Source organism: Vombatus ursinus, unplaced genomic scaffold, assembly GCF_900497805.2.
Source record: "Vombatus ursinus unplaced genomic scaffold, bare-nosed wombat genome assembly UNPS02014832.1, whole genome shotgun sequence".
NCBI lineage: Eukaryota > Metazoa > Chordata > Mammalia > Diprotodontia > Vombatidae > Vombatus > Vombatus ursinus.
Window position 1 is genome coordinate 5,259,525 of NW_020954610.1, and position 20,037 is coordinate 5,279,561.

Consider the following 20,037-nt stretch of genomic DNA (forward strand, 5'->3'; position numbering starts at 1 on the left):
GAATCCCTATTTTCTTCAAAGACTAGTTTAAGCACCTACATGAGATCTTTTCTCATCTCCTCTAGCTGCTGGTGTTTCCCTCTCTGAAATTGCTTTGTGTTAACTTTATAGATTTTATACCTATTTGTATGTATGCATGATGTTTCTTTTGATAAACTGTAAGGTTCTTGAGGGTAGGGGCTGTTTCATTTCCATGTTTGTATCCACAGTACTTGGCACATAAAAGCTTAATTGATGATTCAGCTTTGGTTTTTAGTATTTTAGGGGCAAATTTTTTTGTCTGATTATACTCTTAAGAAAGATTGGGTTGTAGGCCTCCTAAAGGGCTCTCTATTGTTGCATGAGTTGATTGGCTAAAGGATTAGCAAGATGTTGGATTATTTTTTTTTTCCCCTTGGATGTAGCTGACAGTTATCTCTGGGATTGTAGTGTGTGAAGTTTAAGAGGATGAGGTTAACCTCTTGAGGGTTTATTCTTAGGAGTTTGCAGTTAATCCTTGGAAAGCCTATAAATACCTGGGATGTATGTGTTTCTTTGTAAAAACAGGAATACAGCCTAAAAGAGTAATGCCTACAACTACCAGAAAGAATGCACAAAACACCTGTAATAACACTCAAGGTCGTCTTTGTCAGCTGTAATCTGTTTGATGCCAAGCTCTTTATATGAGTATATCTTAATAGGATGATGATTTATTAAATTTCCAAAAAAAAAAGGGGGGGAGGGAGAAACTGCAAAAAGCTTTTGATGCATCCTACTTTGGGTGGAGTGCAGTAAAATGTTAAGTTGTACTGCCAAGAATCATTCTCTGACAAGTGTTGGGATTTCTTTAGATCTTCAGTGTTCTTCCATAGAGTTAAGTTATTCCATGGGGTTTTGTGCGTCTCCTTGTTGGAAGGTTGTTGGGCAAGGACTGACATAAATGCTGATGGGATGTTAATGTGAGAACATCTGAAGTACGAGTTAGATAAAGATGGGAAGAACTGTAACTTTTAGAGCTTTCTGTGATATCGCCTTAAACAGCCCACTGACAAAGGAGCCATAGTGTGACAGAAGAGTAGGCAGAAAGAAGTAATCATACTTCTTTAGGGCTAAAAGGGAATTTTAAGGTCATTGAGTATAATCAGCTTATATTACAGATGGGGGGGGGGGGGACCTTGAGGTCCAAAAACCTGTCCAGGATTTATAAACCATCTATCTCTAGTTAGTGGCTAGAACTTGTAGACTTGATGCCCAGGTTAAATAGTGTTCTCTTCACTCACCGCATTGAGTCATGTAACAGCGGTCATGAAGAATGCCATTATCTGACCCTGGGCAAGTCACTTAACTCTGATTGCCTCACCAAAAAGAAAAAAAAATGTCATATCTTTCCTCCCCTCCCCCAAATGTTATTGATATCTTTTATTTTTATGTCACCTTCATTTCCAAATACATTCCTTCCCCTCATACCTGCCGAGAGAGCCATCACTTATAACAAAAAAATTACAAAGAAAAGGTTGGGGGGGGGACCGGACTAGTTCAGGAAAATTAACCAACACATCAACTAAATTTGACAGTATATGTAGTGTTCTCCACCCATAGCTCTGCAGAGAGAGTAGGAAAGTGTATTTTCTCATCTCTTTGAGCCAAACATAGTCATTATAGTTACATAGTATTCCATCTCCCCCCTCCCCCAATTTACATCATTGAAGTCATTATGTATATTTTCCTGTTTCTGCTTACTTCTCTTCCCATCAATTGATATGACTTCCCATGCTTCTTAGTGGTTTTCATTGGAATGCTACTTCTAAGAGATTCCTATTAAGTAGAATTCTTGTTGTTTAATGATTTCAGTCATGTCTGACTCTTCATGACCCCATTTGGGGTTTTCTTGGCAAAGATACTGGAGTGGTTTACCATTTCCTTTTCCAGCCAATTTTACAGATGAAGAAATTGAGGCAAACAGGGTGAAATGACTTGCCCAGGGTCACAGCTAGTAAGTATCTGAAGCCAGATTTGAACTTAGGAAGATGAGTCTTCTTGACTCCAGGCCCAGCACTCTTATCTACTACCCTACCTATTCCTGAGTTCAAGTCATACATCTAACACATACTCTTTGCATGATTCTGGGCAAGTCATTAAACAATCTCTTAGTGCCCCAGACGGCTTTCCTAAGACCAGTTGCAGGGAAAGTACTTACTTACGTGGTAGAAGTGGGTTCCTCATCTCAGAGTCCCCTGTAGCAGTGAAATCACATGCCCAATCCTTATCCATCTCTTTGGTGTCTGTAAACTCTTCTTGTACCCCATTGTTTCTTATCACATCAATTATTTATCAGTATGGCCTTTAACTGAGGAGGAAACCTTCAAATGGAATATTTTCTTTTGATTCTTCTTATTTGAATAATTTGAGAATTAATCGGATCTACTGGATAATTTCTGCTTGTTTTCCTTCATCCCTCTAATGGGGACAGGCCATTCACCCAATGGTAGCTTGTGTAATAGTAGTGGCAACAGCAGCAGTAGTAGTGGAGTGTGTGTATGTGTATGTTTGTGTTTTCTAGTTGTCAGGCAATACAATAATAGGATGTATCCATTTCCAGAAAGCTCTTTTCTCTGTGTAAAATTGCACAATACAAACCACAGGTCTTATGGGGGAAAAAAATGGGGTTAGGAGCACAACACTCAAAAACTTTGTCAGTGACACATAGAAAAAGATAGGAACTTGGCAGTGTCTGTAGCCTTGGGCTGCTGCTTGGTGTCCGGATTCCCAGGAGTTCAGGCTTGCAAAGCCATGAGCAACGACTTGGTTTGATAAAGATTTGAAATTCTGAAGTTTGTTTGTGGAAATGGGTGTTGGAAACATCACAGCTAATGAGTTTTTGTGAAGTGGTGAAGTTTTCTGTATTCTTTCCTTGATTCTTGGGGCTAAAATCACACATAAGCTAACCCAAAATTCATGTTATGATCTGAATGTTCCCTAATATATCAACTGTGTTGGAGCAAATTCATGTTTCTGAAACAAGCCCTGTGGAAGAACTGATTATACTTAAGCTCTTCCTTGTTTGTTTACAAGGTCTTATGCCATTTATTTCCCCTCTCTGCACTATAAAGACAATCTTAAAGAAAGAAAAGAGCAAGAGATTGGGTAAGGATTTCAGAGTAGCTATTTGGAGAAAATACAAACTAATATAAATTTTTGAACTCGAGTAACGTTAAGGGTTAAAATAAATTTTTCATTCCTCACATTAATCATTAAACCCAGAGGCAAGGGTTCAGTATTTACCCCGTTTGTGATCATCATGATTGTTTTCCCCACTTTGGGAAGTAGTTATTTGAAATTTTGTGTGCTTGCGGCTTTCTCTGGAAGACATGGACAAAGAGACATTATTCCTTTGTGGGTTTTGAGGTCTCATTAACTCAAGATTTAGTACATTTTACTCATATCCTTCCCAAATTTGACATGTTGGGGGAGGAGAATGCGAATATCAAATTCCATTGTCACCAAATCGAAACCATCCTATGCTTGCTTTTCACTGGCAATGTGTAAAGGGTTCCACAGTTGATTCTTTTTTTTTTTTTTCGTATTGCAGAATATGGTGTTTGTTGGGGGGGAAAGCTGTGGAGGGTGATATATTTTAATCTGACATTAATATAGTCAACTCTAGAATGTGGATGTGCATTTTTTTTCAGTTGCAAAAAGGAGTTTATATGAGGACAAAGCAATAGTGAAAGTGGAATTAAAACACACACACACACACACACCCCCATCCCACCTTGATGGGACCAGAAATTCTAGCACGTTAATGGGCACACAAAGACATGAATTATTAAAACGTGTCCAAAACTCTTTGTACAAATGAAGAAACTGAAGTTCAAAGAGATCAAACCACTTGCTCAAAACTTAAGCAGATAGCAAGACCAGGCAAGGAACCCAGGTCCTCTGATTCTAAATTGTTAAAGCTATAAGCACTGGTTCATCTTAATGTTCAAAATTAAATTCAGTGCCATTATTAAGTTAAAATGGGTAGAGGGGAACCAGATTTTCCTCCCTATGATTTATAATATTTGGCAGTTTTCTTATTTGCTCAGACAGACATTCCAAGAATCAGAGTTGGAAAGTTCCGTGTACCCCACTCCCTACCTGAAGAAGGGTCTTCTCTATGATACATATGATATGGTCATCTCGCCTTTGCCTGCAGATCTCTAATGAGGGATAACTTACCATCCCCCAATGCTTTCTCTTCCACATTTACCTCATGCCTGAAGTCAGTTATGTCCCCTCTAAGCTTTTTTTCCTAATCTGTTAAACATACCCATTTCCTTCAACCAGTCTTCATGTCATGATCTCAGCTCCCTTCACCATCCTCCTGAGAGTTCATTTTCCTGAATGCTCTCCCACTTATCTATGTCCTTTTTAGAAATGTTGCATACAAAATTGAACAAGATACTCTATCCAGTATGGCGGATATAAGAATTGTCACCTTATTGTTCTTGGACCTTGTGCTTATACCTCATTGCAGCTTAAAATCACATTGACTTTTTTTGCAGTCCTGTAATACAGTTGACTTCTTTTGGGTTTGCAGTTACCAAGAAAACAATTACAAAAAATCCCCCCAAAACCAACCCAGATTTGTTTTAAACATGAAAAAGATGCTTCCCCATATTATGTTTCTGAAGTTAATTTTTTCAAACCCAAACACAAGAGTAAACATTCCAGTTAAATTTCTTCATCTTAGATTTAATCCAGTGTTCTAGCCTGTTGAGATCTCTTTGAATCATAACTATTTTCCATTGTGTTTAGCCGTCCTTTGCAGTTCTGTGTCATCTGCAAATGTGATAAGCATGCTATCTATGTCCTTTTCCAAATCATTGATAAAAACCCCTCAGGCATTTCACTGGAGAACTTCCAAATAGACATTTAACCATTAACTGAGTCTGGCCAGTCAACATGGCCCCTAATGGAACTGACATCTATTCCAGCTTTTTACCTTCTCACTGTGAAAAGCATGAGAAGCTTTGTCAAATATTCTGCTAAAACCTCAGGAAACTATATACACTGTGTCTCCCTGAATTACCCATCTAGTAGTCCTGTTTTCAGAGAAATGGGGAGGGGGGAATTCAGTGAGTTTGACATGACCTATCCTTAATGAGCATAACTGCCTTTTGTAGACGTTCACTAACCATTCCTTTAATAATAGATGCTAGAATTCTTCTAGGAGTCAAGGGTAAGCCCACTGGCCTATGGTTTTCAGAGTAAAGGCTTGCTAAAGTGATATAATTCAGACCTAACCCTCTAGTTAGAAACACCATAAGATCGAGATCATTATTTATAAAGTCTCTTACTTTAAAAAATTTAATTGATGTCATAGATTTTTTTTTTAAGGCAATTGGGGTTAAATGACTTGCAGGGTCACACAGCTAGTTAGTGACAAGTGTTTGGTCTGAGGCTGGATATGAACTCAGGTCCTCCTGACTGCAGGGTCAGTGCTCTATCTACTGCGCCACCTAGCTGCCCCAACATCACAGATTTAGAATTGAAAGGTGACTCAAACATTTAGTTCAATATTTTCCTTTTACATTTCTTGTTTTTGTTGTTCAGTAGTTTCAGTCATGTCTAACTCTTTGTGAACCCATTTGGGGTTTTCTTGGCAAGGACATTGTAATGGTTTGCCATTTCCTTCTGCAGCACATTTTATAGATGAGGAAACCAAGGCAAACAAGGTTAAGAGACTTGCCCAGGATCACACAACTAATAAGTGTCTGATGCCAGATTTGAACTTTGGTCTTCCTGACTCCAGGTCTGACACTCTTATCTATTGCACCACCTAGCTGCCCCCTTGTTTTAACATCACCTTCATTTCTGAATACATATTTTCCCCTGTCATAACAGACCATTCCTTATAATAACAAATAATAAAAAAGAAGAGAGCAGTTTAGCAAGACTACTCAGTAGTCCTCATTAGACTACTGAGTCTAGTGATACTTGGTAATGTTCTTCTACTCATTGCTCCCCACTTCTGCACAGATAAGGCAGGATCTGTGTTTTCTATTCTCCATGACGCAGGCTTGGTTATCATAACAACACTGTATTTAATTCTTTTTTGTTTGTTTTTCCATTCACACTGTTGGACTCATCATGCATATGGTTTTCCTGGTTCTACTTAACTTCATTCTTCTTTAGTTCAGAGAATTCTCCTCATGCTTCTGAATGCTCCACAAATTCATAGTTTATTATGACACAGTAATAGTTCGTTACATTTATATGCCAGTTTGTTTACCTGTTCCTCACTCAAATGGGTACCTAGTTCGTTTCTAGTTCCTTGATACCACAAAAAAGTGATGCTATGAATATTTTATTTTTATCTTTCATCTTCTTGGGTTTAGGTTTCTAGTGGGGGGGGGATCTAAGTCAAAGAGCCCAGAGATGGACATTTTGGTCCCTTTCTTGGCATAATCCCACTTTTTCTCCCCTAGGATGATTGTACCAAGGTATAGCTCCTTAGGAATCAACAGTTCCTTAGTGCTCCTGTCTTTCCATAACCCCACCAACATTAAGTATTTACTTTTTTAACTATATTTGATAGTTAGCTGGGTGTGTGAGGTGAAACCTCATAGTTGTTTTGATTTGTGTTTGTCATTAGTGAATTGGAACATTTCATATGGTTGTGAATACTCAGCACTTCTTCTTTTAAGAACTAATTGTTGATATATTTTCATCGTTGGGGAATGGCTCATCACTTATGTTATTGTTAGTTTTCTATATACCTTAGTTATCAGAGATATTTTCCCCATTTGATTGCTTTCCTTCTTAATGTAGTTATATTGATTTTGTTTTTGTAAAACCTTTTCAGTTTATTTTTTGTGATTGCTTTGTTTGGTTAGGCATTCTCACTTATCCCATAGCAATAAAAGATGCCCATCTCATTCCCTTGTAACTTTTCTTATGGTTGAACATCCATTTTGAGCTTATTTTTGTATAAAGTATAAGACTTTGATCTAAATCTAATTTTTGCCAAACTACTTCCCAGTTTTTTCAGTAGTTCCTGTTAAATTGAATTCTTCTCAAGTAATACATGTCCTTGGGTTTATTAAACACCATATTATTAAGTTCAGTTGCTTCTGATCTATCCTTATCTAGTCTGTTCTGCTCATCTACTTTATATGTTTTTTAACCAGAACCAACTAGTTTTGATGGCATACAGTATAATTTGAGATGTGGAAATGTTGTTCCATCTTCATTCCTACTTTTTAAGGTTATTTTCCTTGAGATTTTAGGCCTTTTTTCTTCTTCCAGGTGATTTTTGTTGTTATTTTGCCTAGCAAGTAACCTCCTAGGTGCTGATGGTTAGCTCACTGAATTGGTAAATTTATTTAGTCAGTATCATTTTGTCAATGGAACTACCCAACTATGAACAATGAATATCTCTAATCATTCAAGTCATCTAATTTTTTAAATAGTGTTTTGTGATCGAGTTTGGAGAAGTCTTGTGCCATGGTAGGCTGAAACCTAAATAACTTAATGCATTTTTTCATTATTTTGTATGAAACTTCCCTTTTTATTTCCTTCTGAATTTTGTTAATGCTATGTGGAGATGTCATTTATTTTTCTGGGCTTATTTTCTATTTTGCTACTCTACTGAAGCTATTCGTGTTTCTTTGCTCATTCTCTGAGGTTTTCTAAGGAAACCATATCATTTGGGGACAATTTTGTCTCTTCAACTATATTTATATCTTTGCTTTCTTTTTTTAAATTTTATTACTATTGCTAACATTTCTAGAACACTGAATATATAAGAATAACACTTCAAATAACACTGAAGAAAAGAGGCATCCTTTCTTTACTCCGTATTTCTTGCAAAAGATGATTTCTTCATTGAAAATAATGTTGACTTTTGGTTTTAGATACGTACTTTATTTTATCATATTTTAAAATAGCCCCTCTTGGTTCTCTGCCCCTCATTTAGTTTAAATAGTATGCATACCTTTTGCGTTTTTGTAAAGGAAGAAACTGTCATTAGCTCTAGAGAGAAGATATTTTTCAAAGAAGATGTAGGTTTTTCTATTAACTTTTTTTTAAACTCTTCTTTGGACCATCAGTCATTAAAATCTGTTTTTTGCTTTCAAGACTTTGCTTTATTTCTGTAGCATCTCCTTAGGAAAGTTCAGAAGAAAAGAATAAACAATTCAGTCTTTATTCCCCCTTCCTGCCTCCCTCTTACATAGGTCAGTAACATGATGGAGTGGAAAGTTTTAAACACTTGCCATCTGTGCCGTTGGGCAAATTACTTAACTTCTTACTCTCAGTTTTCTCATCTGTAAAATTGAGATAATAACATTCATGAAGTCATTCTACTTTACAGTTGTACTTTACAAAACTTAAAACAATATGTACATGTGAGCAAGTATTATAAAAGGTAGTTTCATTACGTTTATTCAAGGAACTTAGTAGAGTTCCATTATCACTATCCTTCAAGTTATGCATACCGTTCTCCTTTGTATTCCAACTAAACCAAACCACCGCTGTCCCCTGAGTGTGACACTTCATCTACCACATCTGGCCCATCCCTCTTTGCCTGGAATTCCCTGACTTCTTAGATCTCTCTCCTGGAAGTCTTGACTACCTCCATTGTAAAATAACACCTCTTCTATAAAACCTTGCTTGAGTCTCCTGATCTGTGATTTAAAAACAAAAACAACAACAATTACTCAGTATCTTTTCTATCCTTTTTTCACACGTCTTAAGAATTGGTCCCTTTCACTCTCAAAATGATATCCTATCCATAGCATGGGTTACCTCTGTGTATGGTCTGGTACAATTGCGTCCCATCTTTGTTGTCTTCAGTGCCATTTCTATCATGTCTTCAGCATGTTGGATATTGTAATGTAGCCTAAATACAATAAATGTTTATTGACTGATAAATAGGGTGACTTGACTGTCTTTGGAGAAAGTACCTTGTTGTATAAAACTTGACTTCAGCTGATTCTTCCTCAGATTTCATCTTAAGTGCCCTGAATTAGCTGCCTAATTAAGTTACCTGCCAACTTATCTGTCTGTAAACTTGTATGGAACTCCATACATAAAAATTTGGGTTAATTGCTATTTCTAGTACACATCCTTCACTTTCCCATTCCTCTTTGTTCCATACTCCTGCTTCCTTAATGGTGCCTGGGATGCCACCTTCTACATTCTCTATTTTTACCCCAATGACAGCCTAACAATATTTTCTGTCTTCCACTCATTTTGTTGTCGTCGTTGCTGTTCAGTCATTTTCAGTTGTGTTTGACTCTGCATGACCCATTTGGGATTTTCTTGGCAATGATATTAGAGTGGTTTGCTGTTTTTTCTCCAGCTTATTTTACAGATGAGGAAACTGAGGCAAACAGGGTTAAGTGAGTTGCCCAGGTCACAGAGCTAGTAAGTGTCTGAGGCCAAATTTGAACTCAGGAAGATGAGTCTTTCTAACTCCAGCCCTAGTGCGCTAGGCACTGTGCTGCCTAGTTGTCCATCTTCCACTTGTAGAGTCATTGAAATGTTACTTCCCCATAAAGCTACTCTTTGATCTCCCCAGGAGAAAATAATCTCTCCTTACTTTACTCCATTCTCCTATGACACATATCTGTTCTGTAGTACTTAAAACATCCATCTCTACATTGTAGTTTTGTAATCTCTCTCTCTACTTAAATGCAGTCTTTGAGGACATCTGGATTTTTTTTTTAATTCCCCACCCCCTGGACCTTGTACTTAATTGTCCCATTAAATGTTTCATTTAAATGAATGTTAAGTGATTGTGAGCCACTCTGTTGCTTCTATGAACAGCACTACATTTATGAGCTTTTTGCTCAAAAAGAGCTAACCATGCTAAATATTGAAGCTCAGATTCAGGATCACAATTGGGGGAAGGTAGAAGAGGATAGGCATTAAGAGTGATTGACATTCAATTAGCCAGTTTATTTGCCATTTCTACTTAATAGTCTTTTGTTATCTCCACTGCCTAGCATAGTGCCCGGCACATAGTAGGCACTTAATAAAATCTTGTTTGATTGATGTAATGGGTTCAACCACCCCCCTCTAATCATAGCTTCATAGTTATTTTGAATCAATTTACATATTAGCATTTACATTGTGTGCCTTGGATTTAATATTTATAAAACTTAGTGGGGTGAGAAAGTCTACATCTCAATTCCTAATAATAATGAATCAAAAACAAATGAGTGAAATACCTGCTGGTTCTGGCATAGAGCTAAAAACCCCTAATACTTTTTTGAAAGGCTTTTTGGTGAGGAAAGCAGTATCTACTGTAGTTGAACTTCCACTTTGCCCCCCCCCCCATCAGCGCTATGGTTAATTATCCACTGCAGTTGCTTGTGTATGCATCATTGGGTTCTCCTTCCCCTCCCCACCCGTACACCCTCCCCTCCTCTCCCAACCCGCCCCCCCCCCCCAAACCGGACATAGCTCTTATTCTCCAAGTAATGATAGTAATTGGTGCTAGGACAGACCTTTTACTCATCCTTCTCTGAGCACATTTCTTATGGCAGGTGTCTAGTTTTTAATTAAGTGCTAATGAGCATGCCTAGCAGACCGTGAGGCTGCTGCCAACTTCTCCAGTTTTATGTCTTGCTGTTGCTAAGCCCCTTAACAGGTGACAGAGCAGGAATTAGTGTCTTTGAAACGACAGGAAGGTGATTATATGCATAAAATAATTGTTACTGTGATCTTAAAATGGTAAATGCCTCGTTTATATACGCTTTTCAAGAATACTCTTCTTGTCGTCCCTGGTCTGTCTTTGTCCCCATTTTTCTTCTTATTGGGGTGGTTTTACTTCAGGGGTGAGGGAGATTTATGTGGAAGGTGGTCAGTCCCCTTTTCCCCACTGTAGGTTGTTTGTTTTTCAGATGATAAGGGGTGGGAGGGGGAGGTTTGCCAAGGTTTTTATAATTCTATACAAATACTTTCTTGATTTCTGATGATAAATCATGCGATTTTACCTTATACTCTGAAGGTAGAGAGATTTGAAGACGGTATTTATTGTTCTATTTAGAAATCAGTGAGAAGGTAGTGCTTGAGGCCCTTACTGAAGAACGGGCATGATTTAATGCAGTAGGAACAGTCTAGGCTGGCCATCAATAAAATAAGCAGTTGAGGCCGAGGGAAGTTACCACAAATCAGAGCCTTAATTTTGGGATCTGACAGGGCACCTTAGAAATTAAGCTTTAATCATTTTTACTCTTTCTTCTAAACCTAGTTTTATACCTGGCAGCTGAAATATGGCTAAATTTATGTTGCATTGCCTTTTCTTGAGTATTTTTCATTGCACACAGTAAGCTATTAACTGTAATTTGAGAGAAAAGAATACCTTTTTAAATGTGGGCAAATTTATAGCAGGGTAGGGAGGAGGGGGTGGTTGGTGGTGGTGCAGTGTTGTGTTAGAGAGGGAAGCGACGTGGGTAGAGGGAAGGGTGGGGAGGGGAGTCTGGGTGGAGAGTGGAGAGAAGAGCCTTCTTGTCCAGGCCCTGCTGCTCACTAGCTGTGTGTCTTTGGGCTTGCCATTGAGCCTCAGTGTACTCATCTGTAAATGAGGAAGGTGGACCAGATAGTCACCGTACCCCTTCCATCTTTCAGCCGTTGATTCTAGGGTAAATTACCTAGACTGGCGAGAAGTCATTTTGTCTCACCCCTGCCTGGAAGCCTTCTTCTCTACAAAATTTCTGAAAAGAATCACCCAGATTTTCTCCCTGCCTGTTTCCTTCAAGTAAACATTACTTGAGTTCACAAGGGAGAGGCTGTTCAGTTGTTGGGGGGTTCTCATTTTCCAGTTATTCTGATTTATTTTGAGCCCATATCTGTCTCCTTGCTACTTTGAATAGTTGGTCCTTTCTGACCTCTGGAGCTTAGCAGAATAAGCTTAATCCCCCTCTTCCACATGACAGCCCTTCAAATAAGAAAGCAACTGTTCTACCTCTTGGTTTCTTTATTCCTTTTTAACAAGTGAGAAAAATCAGTTTGGCTGTCTTTGCCACTTGGTGTTAGATTAATACCAAGAGTATGTGGTTGAAAGGAGATTAGACATTAAACAGATTCATAAATGGAGGTCCTGGAAACTTTGCCACTGATTCTCCCCATTTAAATAACCTAATCAGGCCTATGATAAGTAAAAGTAACAAACTTTTAGGGTGAATCATCGTGACAACAGCTAACATTTCCATAGTGCTTGCAATGTGCCAGACAGTGTGCTAAGTGTCTCATGCTATTCTCAGAACAGCCCTGGGAAGTAAGTGTTATTATTATCCCCATTGTACAGATGAGGAAACTGAGGCAAACAGTGGTTAAGTGACTCGCCCAGGGTCACATAGCTAGTAATTGTCTTAAGTCAAATTTGAACTCGGTTCTTTTGGACTCTAGGCCCAGTGCTTCTACCCACTGTGCCACCTAGCGTCTGGGGATCTAGGAATTATAGTTCAGGAACAGTGGTATGGATGGGAAAAAATAATATGTGAAGCATGATCCTTGAATCTAAAGAGTTAACCATATGTTTACTTTTTTCTCCCTCTTCTTCCCTCTGTATCGTCTTTCTCTGTATATATTTTATCCTCTTACTCCTTTTTCCTCATGCTCTTATTTCACGGTTCTGTTTTCTTCTGGGAATGACCAACCACCACCTGCCCACAGCAGCAGCAACTGCAGGCTCAGCATCTCTCTCATGGCCATGGACCTCCAGTGCCTCTAACACCTCACCCATCCGGACTCCAGCCTCCTGGGATTCCACCCCTTGGAAGCAGCGCTGGCCTCCTGGCCCTCTCTAGTGCATTGAGTGGGCAGTCTCACTTGGCAATAAAAGATGACAAGAAACACCATGATACAGAGCACCACAGAGGTGAGAGGCATGGCAAGCCTGATTAGGACCTGATTCTTTGTCAAATGAATATTCATACAATGCTGCAAAGTTGTGTCCATCTCCTAAAGAAATCCCAAGTTTATATAAAATGAGAGAAAAGAAACTGTCAAACCTTTTTACCACTGAAAAACTGAAGTTTTCAGTGTTTGAAATGATGGGGATTTGTAGGCTTTCTCCCACTCTATAGATTGTGGGGCTTTTTTTTTTTTTTTTTTTTTTTTGACATGTTGGCAACTGCTTAATGTAATGTCAGTGGCCTGCACCATATTATGGAAAACTGTTAACTGCTTAATTGGGTGATTTTCAAAGAAAGTAATGTTGTGAAATGGGGTGAAATGAAAGTTAAATTTTAAAGTGAATGTGTTCAAATGAAAGGTTAGATAATTGCATCTGTTACTACTTAGTTTCATAGGCTTTAATTCTAGTATGCATTAAATATTGGGCAAAATTGCACTTGACTAATTTTTGAAGAAAAGTAATTTATTCTGTCATGAAATTAAAAAAATAGGCTTTGTGTATGGTTAAACTGTAAATCTTATGTTTACAAAATACTGTAATTTTCAGGAAATCACTGTATTAGGAATGTGCAATGACTTATATAAATAAAAGCCATTTTTAAAACTGTTCGGGGCTTGTGTTCTAATTTTTCCCCCCTTTTTTTTATTTCTGTTCTTGCCTCTGTGTCTGAACGGGCATGTCTGTGCGTTTCTTGGTAACCACGGGATCAGACAGAGAACCGGGCACAGTAAGTACTAAAACTCCTAACATAAAAATATTCCATTTTTCCAACACTTGCCCAGACTTTACTTCTCTTTCTCCTTTCCAATGTGCGCGCGCACACATATAGACACACACACACAGACACACAGAGCTTTGTAATGTTTGTTTTAGTTTTTTGGGTTTTTCTTTTTTCTTTTTGTTGTTATTGTGGGTGTTTTTTGTTTTTTGTTTTTTTTTAGTGACAGTTTTGTTTCTTTTCTGAGGTCTTCAGTTTTTTGTGTTAGGCCAGAAGACAAGATTATTTTGTTTAAAAGCTTTGTCAGTAGTGGGGAAGTACAGGCAATTGCTTGCTGTAGCTGTTGAATGTGTTTCAGTGTATATTTTTCTCAGACCCATATCAATGATAAACTTATAGCTGTGCGTGAGGTTCAGGTTGACTTGAAGAGGTTGTGCAGACTCCTTTTAAGGGAAACCTTCAGGTGAGAAATCAGAATTCATAGTGAGCAAATGTTACCTCTTACTGAGTGATTGATTACACCCTTATGAATGTGTCTTAGCCACTTGGTTCACCCATGCACCAAAATTTCCCTTGAGTGTTTGCCTTTAGGGCATGAACTTCAATTTAAATAAAATTACGTCAACATCAGTATCTGAGTTAAATCCTAAGAAAGCAAGGCAGTTTAGGTGAAGATGCTATGTGCATATGGGTTTCATTTAACCTTGGTCCATTTTGCATTCTCCACAGCTCCTCCCTATCTCCTCCTTTCTGGTTTCCACTATTTGATGAGAAGTAGGCCTTAGAGACTAGAACGGTAAAAACAGACTGAGAGCAGGAGCTAGCATCGCCTGCTATTGTGATCTCTCTTTTGGCCCCTTTCCCGTTCAACCCCATCCCCACCCCACCCTCACTTTTGAGGCTTAAGAAGATTGAAGAGTTGTGAGCATCTTGTATGTGATAATTATTGTATAGAATAAAATAAGATGCTTTGCATAACTTTTTTTGCTATTTTCATATCAAAGATCTTCGAAGCTTTAGAAAAGAGAATACCTAAATACTTAGAAAAATGAAAATCCTAATTCCTTTTTTCCCCCTCCCCACATAAGACTGGAGGTTAACAATAGTTACTCTTGAAAATCTTTGTGAAAAATTTTTTTTTGTTGAATCGTTGCCAGGGAGACTGATTTTGGTGAGCCCTCTGTTAAGAGTTTTTTAAACTGTCAGATACCCTCTCTAGAATATGCAAAGAAACATCACAGTTAGGGAACAATATGCATGGTGTCAAATGATGAAGGGAAGTGGAACTTTTAGTATTTACTGTCAGGATTTGTACATTTTATCGTCCCTGAATGTTTCCATAAATTGTTAGCATTTTCCTTATTCCTACTTTTTCTCTAGAACAGGAGTTCTTAAGCTTTTTTTGTGTCAAAGAACCTTTGGGCAGGTCTGTGAAATCTGCAGATCTCCTCTGAGAATAATGTTCTTAAATGCAGTAAAATGTACTGGATACAAAGGGAGCCAATTATAGTGAAATGCAGTTATCAAAGTGTTTTTAAAAAGTGTTCACATGGACTCCAAATTAAGAATGTCTTCTCTGGAATGTCAAAAGGAGATTCCGCACCATTAGACTAGATAATTTTAACAGCATATACGGAGTTGTCTGACTAAGGGCTTGTCCCTGACTATAAAGAAACACGTAAGTGTATATATATGTATTTGTATGTATGTTCATATGTGTATATATGTGTGCATGATAATAGCTAATGTAACATATAACACTTGAAATGTATGCCAGGCACTGTGCTAAGTACTTTATAATTAATATCTCATTTGATCCTCACAACAACCCTGAGAAGGTTAGTGGTATTATTTTCCCATTTTTACAGATGAGGAAACTGAGGCAGGTAGAGGTTAAGTAGCTACTAAGTGTCTGAGGCCATATTTGAACTCAGATCTTCTAACTCCAGGCCAGGTGCTCTATCTACTGTGCGTTTATATACAGTATGTATACTTTTTTTTAAAGTCCAGTAATTATATAACACTTAAATAAGAAGGCCCATATCACATCGGTTAGACCCCTGTGGTGAGCTAATGAATGAAAATGAACAAGTGTTGCATGGTGTGGGAAGGCATGAATGGGTTACAATTTGAATCATATATCAATGAGGTCAAACTCCAGGGGAAAATTGAGATAGTGAGATATCCAAAAGGCAGTAGCATCTTATATCTCCTATCTAGAAAGTATATGTAATTGGTTGATATGTCCTACATATATGTGGTTTGGGACATATCAATGGGAACAATTACCTGTGATTTTTAAAAAACGAGGTTTTTTTTTCCATGTCAGTGGCATAACTAAGAAATTATCTACACATTTCTAATAGTGGTATGGGATTCTCCTAGGTTTCCCAGATTGGCATGTATCTTATTTTGCTACTTACCTCTGGTTTATATATTGAGAATTTGAGAAATTTTGGCAGGATATGATTTTAGAGGCTGAGGAGGGAGGAGTACTACCCTTAAAGAAGTTTAAAATTGTTCTTTACTTTTTTTTTTTAAGCCAAGCTCTGCTATTAGTTTTTAGAAATCATTGAATGAACTTCCTGGTATTGCAAAATGAAAATGCAGAGATGTTGCATAAACCAATCAATAAACTAATACAAAAAAATCAAATAAATCATTGCTTATTGGCCTTTCCATTGTATTTTTAAAAATTTTTCTGTATCTCGGGCAGAATCTATAACATTTGTTGTCTTAGTGTTTTCAGATTAAGAATATAACAAGTTTATCTAGTGCCTGTTGATAATACTATGAGCCTATAATATAAAGTGGGCAGGTGTTAACAGTTTTGTAACCTGACCTTTTCATAGACCTGTCTTAATGCTGCTTCATAGTAAGTAGGTGAATGCTGCTACCTTTTCATCGGTATAATTTGGCTATTTTTTTTTCTTTTTAAAGGAACACATTTATGATTCTTGCTGAGTATATAATCTGATACAGAGTTTAATATAAGACTTAAGAGGATATGTATGGATGCATGTAGGAAAATATGCATCAGTACCTTTTTTTTTTAAAAAAGTAAATGTTATAATTTGAAATACCAAGCCTAGAACTTGGCAGACATGCAATATAATGATAATGCCCACTGGCTATTTGCAGCCCCTGCAAATAGGTGTAGGGTTTAAAGAGAGTTATCTATTTTGTTGTTCATTAGCTTTTTCTTGCCCTTCCTATATTAAACAGCCCATTATTTATATAAAGTGTAAAAGTTGAACCCTTAGACTAGGACCAAGTTGTATACGTTGGGAGAATGAGCGGGGGATGTCTCAGACCTATTTGTTCATCTTCATTTTCAGTATTTAAACATTTTTTTTTTCCAGGAGAATTGGGCAGATTTATATTTATGTTGGAAAATTGAGATCAAACTTGATAACTTTTATGACCAGATTCACTCAATGTAAACAGAAGTTGCCAATAAGTGAGACTTCAGGTAGAATGGAAATACTTTCCTGTTTATTATATCAGGTTTCAAGGGCATGGTCGGTCTTTAGATCACACAATTCATCTATGCTAAATCTGATCGTTTTTAAATTGAGTCTCGACAGAAATTGTAAGAAATTGCAATTCCAAGGAGCTTTTGTCACACAAATTCCCAAGAACCTGAAAAACTTTTTAAGGTGTTTGTAAGGTTGAAAAGTTACTGGAATTACGACTATTCAACAAGGAAATCCAGGGCTTACTGCAACAGCATTTAGCAGTCATCATAAAGCCATAACTTAGTATTTGGAATTGATTTGAAAATGAATTAGACTTGGTCTTTTTTTCCAGGTTCTAATGGTACAAACAGTTCATATAGAAAGATTTAGAATTAGTGGCCATTTTCTTTGTTCTGCTTTTGAAGAAAGAAACTTGAGTTGGTCATTGGTGCTTAAGCTAAAGGGCTTAACAGATGTTTGCTTACGTGAGCATCTAAACGTAAAATTCTCATTATGTAGTTGATAAGTGTAGTCTGGAACATGTGAAAAGTAGAAATACATAAAATAATTGAATTTTGAGATAGGAAGGGACCTTGGCAGTCATTATAACATCTAACTCCTTCAATTTACACTTTAGGAAATAGATTTAGAGAGGATAGGTTACTTGCCGGTGGTTGGCCAGCCAGCTAGCTAGTTAGTGGTATTACCTGGCACTAGAAATTGGGTCTCCTGATAAACTTGGCTAGAATTCTTTCCGCTATACCATGCTTTTTTTTTTTTTTTTTTTTTTTTAAGTTTAGCTTTTTTATGTTTATACTTTGAGTGAGATGATCCTTCTCGGAGCTTTTTAGAAGATACACCCATCATGAATTTATTACCCACTGAGGAAAACGTGATTTCATTTTACTTTTCTTGCACATGTATAGTAAACACTTAAAGTGTCTCTTGGATTTATTACATTTTTATTTTTTAATTTTATTTTTATTTTGAATTTATTATGGATTTTTTTTAACTATTTCCCTCTTTTATGGGGAGAAAGGGAAATCATTCTTTATATCATAGCAGAATTTGTGCTCCTCGAATAAAAGAAAATTTAATATTGTATTAAGTAAAACCTGAAATTTCCCCATGGTGTAGGATAGTTTATATTAAACTTGAAGTACTTATAACATGTTTAATTCATATTTCAGAGTTAGTGTTCTGTAGCTTCTAAATTAATACTGTAAAGAGCTATCTTGTCAAAGATGATAATCTAGTTTTTCATATTGTTTGTGTAATCTAATTTTTCAATATCCATGCCTAGCCTAGAGAAAAGCCATATTTTGGGGGCTTAAGATTCTTTTAGTTTTTGTTTTAAATCCACAGTGGTCACTTATGGGTATTTTTAAGGTCTGCCATCAGTATAGGTGTCTTATGCTGCATTCAACAAAACTCTTAGTCTTTTTCTGTAGCCTATTTTTTAGAGGTATAAACTGTTTGAGGAAACTATACCCCTGAAATGCATGAGTGTGTTGTGTATGTGATGGGTTTACACATGTGGCTTTTGCTTTCATATAGCCCTACCTCTGTAATATGCCACTGATCTCTCCTTTCCTACAGTAACTTAACTTTGATACTCACATTTGTCAGAGGGAGCAAAAGCAGGAAGAGATTTTTAGCACTATGTATAATTCTCAGTCTTACCTATACCAAGGAATCAACAGAAAAGAAGACATGAAGGCATGATATTTCATTGTTGTTTTATTTTTTTCTTAATCATGATGGAAAACACTTTAAACTAATTCCTAAAGAGGAAGAGAACCAAGTATTCATTAGTTGAGCCTAGTATGTGCCATGCACTGTGCTAAGGGCTTTACAAATACTATCTTAACATTGTCCTCACAACACCCTTGTGAAAGGTAGGTGCTATTATTAGCCCCATGTTCCTAATGGAGAAGGCTAACATTCAAGTAGAATTAAAAGCCTCTTTGTTTACGTACGTGTGTGTGTGTGTGTGTGTGTGTGTGTGTGTGTGTGTGTGTGTGTGTATCCATCCCAAAAGTCTTAGTGCAGTCAGACTTTTGGGACCCCTTGTATATGTATGCATGTGCACACTCAGAGGCAGAAGGTAGTATTTTATGGAAACTTTAGTACTAGTTAAGGACAACATATTCTGTATATTAGGTTGTTATTTATTATACTTGAAGAAGTAGTTAGTTTAATTACTAACTAGTGTCCCAAAAGAATTAAAATTTGTAGATGAATGATAAATTTCAGGGAACTTGATCCCAGGTCCTCCTAACTTTAGATCAGTTCTCTACGTACTATGCTGTCCTGCCTCCCCCCAATCCCCACCCCCACCCCATGACTTTCTAGGAATGGGGAAGCTGAGGCCAGGAGAGGTTAAAGTGGCTAGACAGGGTCCTGCTGGTCCAGGATTTGAACTCAGGTCTGTAACCTCAAACCCAGTGCCCTTTTCTACTGGATCAGTCAATTAATTATTAAGTGCTTATTATTGAGTCTACCCAGATTTCACAGCTTCTGCTCCATGATCATAGCAGTGGTATTTTTTTCCATCTTCAGGTGAGGAAAATAAGGGATTGGGAGATTCAGTGAATTGTTCATGAAAACAGGAGGGCTCACTCTAGTTCTTAGACCATTATTTCCTATGTTGGAAATAGTCTCATTTTGGTCTGCTGAAATTATGCTTGGGATTAGAGTGCTGGGCCTAGAATTAGGAAAACCTTCAAATCCAGCTTCAGATACTTAGCTTTGTGACCCTGGGCAAGTCACTTAACCTTTTTTGCCTCAGTTTCTTCATCTGTAAAATGAACTGGAGAAGGAAATGGCAAACCACTCCAGTATCATTGCCAAGAAAACACCAAGTAGAGTCACGAAGAGTTGGACACAACTAGAACTGCTGAACAGCAATGATCTCATGTTTTGCTGGATGACCAGGAGACTGATGGTATTGGTTTTTGGCAAAATAC

At 37.3% G+C, this 20,037-nt stretch overlaps 1 protein-coding gene across 7 annotated transcripts in view; it reads left to right on the top strand.

The window, feature by feature from the left end:
• Positions 1-20,037, top strand: part of LOC114025726 (transducin-like enhancer protein 1) — a 116,472-nt gene that overhangs the window by 44,374 nt on the left and 52,061 nt on the right. For 4 of the 7 annotated variants that reach the window (XM_027839184.1, XM_027839187.1, XM_027839188.1 and 1 more), the window contains 2 exons: positions 12,649-12,853; positions 13,603-13,619. In XM_027839184.1, the coding sequence (XP_027694985.1) occupies positions 12,649-12,853; positions 13,603-13,619 (222 nt within the window). The remainder of the gene's footprint in view (positions 1-12,648; positions 12,854-13,602; positions 13,620-20,037) is intronic. The other 3 variants (XM_027839186.1, XM_027839191.1, XM_027839189.1) reach the window with 1 other exon arrangement.